The following is a 6000-nucleotide window of genomic DNA, read 5'->3' as shown; positions in this document are numbered from 1 at the left end:
GGGGTGTGGGGGGGGGGGGGGGGGGGGGGGGGGGGGGAGTCTAACCTCCTTCATCATGTCTCTGGACAGACCGATGATGAAGAAGACGATTCAGACCTGAATATCAAACAGCCTGTGTGTGTGTGGGGGGGGTGAGGGGGGGGTCTTTCTAGGACTGAGGACACATTTGGGTCAGAACTCGTCTCATTTGAACTTCATAGAGCAACAATAACCCTCTAACCCCCTAGTCTTGTAGCTAAGTATTTCCAGTACTGCAACAAAAAAGACAAAAAAAGTAAACATTATATATATATATAATATATAAATATAAATATATACATATATAGATATATCTATATATGTATATATATACACATATATATATACATATATATGTGTATATATGTATATGTATATATATATTAGAACAGAGGGCTCTACATTTGGAATCACTAGAGAAGAAAGAAAATAAAAATAAAATTAACTACATGTCCAGGAATTTTTGACTGGCTGTTGGTAATTAATTCAACTGTTTTCTTACAGCCCTAATCATCCACTTTAGGAATGTTGTGTTGTTTTTTTTGTCAAATCTGTTGTTTGTCAGATTTCTTTTTGCTCTTCAGGATGCAGCCTCATCATCCAAACCTGAACCAGGTTTCATTTACTGGAGCTCTATTTAAAAATGAAGTGTTTCACCTCCTGGTGCGTTCCACAAGGAAATACCCCGCAGCTCCGTCCTGGGACAGGAGGTAGAAAATAGACGGAGAGAGAGGGGAGGGTGAGGAGGGTGAGGGGGTGAGGAGGAGGAGGAGGAGGAGATGTTCTGTCTTTTACTGATGCTTCCGTTTATACCAGACATCCTGAGTCTCCTGGAACTTCAGGGGAAACTCTTGGCTACAAGATACTCGAACAAAATATATATATATACAGGTAAATACTCTGAAATCTAGAGAAAAATAAACAAAGGTCAGTAGAGCATCCTGATTGGTTTATTTGTCTAAGTGGCCAATCAGATTTCAGCTGAAGAATTACGTGTTTACGCAACTGTTTACAGCAGTGAAATGATCAGTTCTCATGTTTGGACTAAATGACTGTGAGTAAAGTAGAAGCAAAAGACATCATCAACCAATCAACAGTTACTACAGTACCTACCAGGTGGTACTGCAGTACTTCTAATATCCATGGTGTATCTTTTCCTTCTTGTCAGTTAACTCTCCATCAACTCTGTTGAGGTTTCACGGTGTTGCCGTTCTGTAGCGACGGTACTCTCAGGTTGTAGTGTCTCTACTTTAAGTGTACACAAAGTTGCACCCTACTTTAAACAAGGGCACTCTGTCCCTCCCCAAAATACTTCCCCTCCGGCGCCTGAGCCTGTGACCTCCAAAGTTTTCTCAGCACCGTTCTCTTTAGCCGAGATAATCTTCGCTCTCGCGGTCGACACCTGTTTGTCACCAGCGTTTGAACGGAACGTCACACAAAATGAGGCTAGTGTTCCTTTCACACACTCGCTACATGAAAACGTTTAATGTTTACTTTTTCACGTGAGACCCAACTGGTCAGTCCTCAGGCTCCTAGTGGACGAGTGAAGGAATGATCTACGACAGTTGACCTGTTCCACTGCAAAATGGCTTTTTTAGCATGTAGCACAAATTAGCCAAAGACACGCCCAGGCGGCCATGTTGGCCAGTAACAAAGTTTGACAAATTTACTGGATACTCTTTGATAATTAAGTCGTTACAACAAACTGCTTTCCATCCTACGATTTTGTGGTTTGCGACTTATACTCAGGTATTTTCACACTGACAGCCGCTAGAGGGCACTCTAGGCTCATGTCCCCAGTATCTACCACTGCTTTACCACTAAAAATTTACATATGTTTTTTTCACAGTGACAGCCGCTAGAGGGCGCTGGTGTAACTTATACTCCGACTGAGCGACTTATAGTCCAGAAAATACGGTAATTTAATTTTTGAATTCTTCTCTTTCTCTCTCTCTCTTTGCCAAAGCTCCCTCCACCACAGACTGTACCGTAAACAGACTGTACAGATATCGACCACAACAACACGCTGTGACCTCAACATTATTGACCTGTTTCCAAGGTCAGCTGTAGATCACATGATGTTCTGACCACGTTTTCACATGGTCACACTAATGTGTGAGCCACATCTGCAGACGGCAACGGTGGAACGTGAACTGACCAGAACAGGCCAACAGGCCAAACACGGAACTGCAGTTGACACAAAGCATGGTTATCGTTCGCACACGGACAGGTTGGAAAAAGACCTAAATCTGGCCGCATGGAAAAAAACGTCCAGTAAAACACACAGAAAATGACACTATCTTTATATTGTTGTGTACTACTACTAGTTAAGATTGTACATGTTTTTATAGAATATATACAAAAAAATAAAAACATTTTGGATTTCTACAGCGTACTTCTACAGAGCCACCGGTTCTGTGGTCCTACATCCTCACACCATCAAACAACACAAGACCTCGTGACAGGAGTGTCAATGTGTATCCATGACAACAGGTCCCAGGACAGCTACATCACTTCTGCTTGTAGCACTGAGATGAAATCTGATCTGGGTTTCATAATCTGGTCCAAAACATATATATATATATAAATATATATATATATACATATATATATATATATATTTATATATATATATATTTATATAAATATATATATATATATGTATATATATATATATTTATATAAATATATATATATATACATATATATATATATAAATATATACATATATGTATATATTTATATATATATATATAAATATATATATATATATTTATATATATATATATATACATATATGTATATATATATATATTTATATAAATATATATATATATATGTATATATATATATATGTATATATATATATATTTATATATATATATATTTATATAAATATATATATATATAAATATATACATATATGTATATATTTATATATATATATATGTATATATATATATATTTATATATATATATATAAAGTTATAATCAAAGCTAAATGTTAGCAAATGGAAAAACATAGCTAAAAAGTGTTTATTAACTAGTATATAGCTAAGTGGCGCCAGCGCGCACTCCTTACCTGGACAGAGCGATGGCCGACTTCTGCCTGGCGATGTCCGCAGCCTTCTGCGCTCCCTCCACCGCTCGGTCCACCTTCTCTCGGATCTTACTGGCCCGTAGAGGGATGAGGTTTTTTCTTTTCCCGCTGACCAGGATGTTCTGCTTGTACTTCCCTTCCTCTTTGGTGCTGTCAGGGAAGGTGGTGCAGCCGTAGCCGTGGCGTTTGTTGCTCAGCCATTCTCCCTCGTACTGCAACCCATCTGACCGTCGGCTAACGCCGAACCCGGTCCGCTTGTCGTTCTTCCACTCTCCACAGTAGGTCTCCGTCGCTGTGGCGTCGACATCGTCATCGGCAACAGCCAACTCTGCGTCTGCGTCTCCGAGACTGAAAACGTCAAGACAGCACTGTTTTACTGCCATGTTCAGTTTTGTTTTTTTAAATACTCTTATTTTGAATTGAATTTTTTTTAATGATTTCATAGAGAACAATAATTGGTGTCATCAGTGTCGGCAAATGACATTTAAATGTAGCTGTATAATAATTAAAGCTTTAAACCTTCACCAAAAGAGAATTTGTTCCAATATTGTTTTAAAATAAAAGACATTCCCCGACACATAGTCACACTAGTGAGGGGTCAAAGGTGAAACGAGGTCAATAACTGTCAACTTTTTAGGGTAAATTGTCCTTTAAATATTTGAATTTGCAGCTAAATCCATTACAACATGGGATTTTAGCCTCATTGAAAATGTCATTTTCTTTTTTTTACGCTTGGTTTTTAACAAATTCTTTTTTTTCCCCTCTAGATCACAGTTTCCAGCCTGACCTGTATGTATTTATTTTTTTATTTTTTCACCTGATAGTAGAGTTGATGTCAGACGCAGCCGAGGACACGGTGCTCATCCCGGCCTCGCTCCTGAAGGAGCTCTGTTTGGATCTCTGTGAGGCCAGAGAGCTCCTGGACTCGGACTTCCTCAGCTTGAGTCCCGACAGGATGGACCTCCTGAAGATCCCGCCTTTCCTCTTCCCCTTCAGCAGCTCAGCCTCGCTGTGGGCCATCAACACAAAACCTCCCCGGGACACGGCGGGGCTGCTGCCGCTGCTGCCCGTGCTGCACATGGAGACGCTGGTGGACAGAGTTCCAGGACCGGGGGGAGGACCGGGGACCACGGCCCCGCTCCGGTCCAGCAGAGCTGTACCGTTGCTGTGCTCTGACCCGGAGCGGAGAGAGTTTATGGAGGTACGCAGAGGGGAGCGGATCACGGCCGCCATGCCGTACGGGACGCTCTGGCGAACTCCGTAGCCGTGACGCATCCCGCCGACCCACTGACCCTGAAATGTTCCTGCGGAGAAAGAGAACTAGATTAGCATAAGTTCATACAGTACACAAATGTGGGCCACGTGTGGTCAGAGGGTCAGGTCAAAGTTCATTTTAAATCATGTTTTCTTCTACAGATGAGAGTAAAAAATACAAACAATATAAAATAATAATTTTGTGAATTGAATAGTTTGCATTTTCAGTCATCAGACACAGGGTTATATTCAGCTCAGTGCTGCCTCCTCTGGTGAATTTGTGTCACCTCTTCTAAGACTGCATTGGTGGATATTAAAGTAGAAACTTTGGTGTAAAAAAAACAAATAATCGCAGAAGTGGAAAGTAGCAAACTTAAAACGCTGACTTCCTGTATGTAACAAACAGTTTAGTTATATTGTAGTCTTAATAAAGTCATAATAATGTTTTGAAACTGATGCAAACGCAGTCGTTGAGATGAACAGTTGGAGCAGTAGGCGTGGCCTCGTCTTGTCACTTCATGTATTTGCATTTATTCTCTGCTGCATAACAACACATCTCTGTGAGGCAGATATGTAGGGCATCTGCCTCTCTCTGTGTGTGTGTGTGTGTGTGTGTGTGTGTGTGTGCTCCAGCTGGAGTGAGCGATCTGTGCCTCCTGCCCGTACCTCTGATGTAACAGCACTCTGATTCATTCTGTAACAAACGCACTCACTGTAATCAAACTACGTGACCATATAAGGACTGCGGCCACATCCTCTGCCACTATCGTAACGACACACACACACACACACACATGGTTCCCACATATGGGAGTGTGAGGAAATAGGGAAGTAGTCAATGATCATACTCCAGCTCACGTGCTGAGAGCAGCAGAGTCACAGTCACACGGACCAGGACCAGGACTGAACCAAACTGCTGGGTTTGGTGTGACATTCACTGACACTGACCGGGTGAAAAAGAAAAAAAAATGAAAACAAAGTTACAAACGGCTCCAGAATCAACAGTTCACGTTCAAATGTTTGTCAAGAAAATATAACGCTGTGACGGCAGCGACGACACACTGAATATCACCAAAAAAATCCACTGTCAGGGTCCGACCTGGTTCAATCACCAATAACCACACGATTGCTTGGCTAAATGTTAGCCTACGCAATGGGGAGAACAAGCTAAATATTAGCTACAAATAGTAAAGCCTGGGATTTCCAAATAACGAAGCATTTAAATATCAAAGTTTAGAATCAATGTCACAAAGAGACAGTCATTAACAGAACATAGAGGAAGAATAAAATCACAGCTAACGATGTCACAAGTCAATTAATTTCATTTACACAATTATACACAAAATATATGAAAATCAAACTAGTTTAACTCTGAGATAACTAAAAAAAACCAGTCCTGTTTAATGTTTTTTTAGGAGGAAATATAAGTTTAATGTCAATCTTTGTTTTACTTCGTTCGGTCCAATGAGACAAATGTGGTTTAAAAATAAAACCGACTTTAAACTGAGACGTTAAACTAACACCTTCCAGGTTTACAACCTGCAGGATTTGTTGCAGCCTCCTCGTTCTCCTCCTCTCAGTCAAACACGTCTGAATAAATGAAATATTCAGTGAAGATCTGCTCTGTT

General features: G+C 40.5%; 1 protein-coding gene across 4 annotated transcripts in view; it reads right to left on the bottom strand.

The window, feature by feature from the left end:
- The window catches only part of jph3b (junctophilin 3b), a 39877-nt gene that overhangs the window by 9549 nt on the left and 24328 nt on the right, over window positions 1-6000 (bottom strand). For all 4 annotated transcript variants that reach the window (XM_008311034.3, XM_025056597.1, XM_025056598.1 and 1 more), the window contains 2 exons: window positions 3936-4422; window positions 3101-3466 (listed from right to left, as the gene is read on the bottom strand). In XM_008311034.3, coding sequence (XP_008309256.1) covers window positions 3101-3466; window positions 3936-4422 — 853 coding nt within the window. The remainder of the gene's footprint in view (window positions 1-3100; window positions 3467-3935; window positions 4423-6000) is intronic.

Source organism: Cynoglossus semilaevis, chromosome 6 (genome assembly GCF_000523025.1).
Source record: "Cynoglossus semilaevis isolate Cse_v1.0 chromosome 6, Cse_v1.0, whole genome shotgun sequence".
In the NCBI taxonomy this organism is placed as follows: domain Eukaryota; kingdom Metazoa; phylum Chordata; class Actinopteri; order Pleuronectiformes; family Cynoglossidae; genus Cynoglossus; species Cynoglossus semilaevis.
The sequence above is the reverse complement of the archived record's forward strand: the minus strand, read 5'-3'. Positions and strand labels throughout refer to the sequence as shown.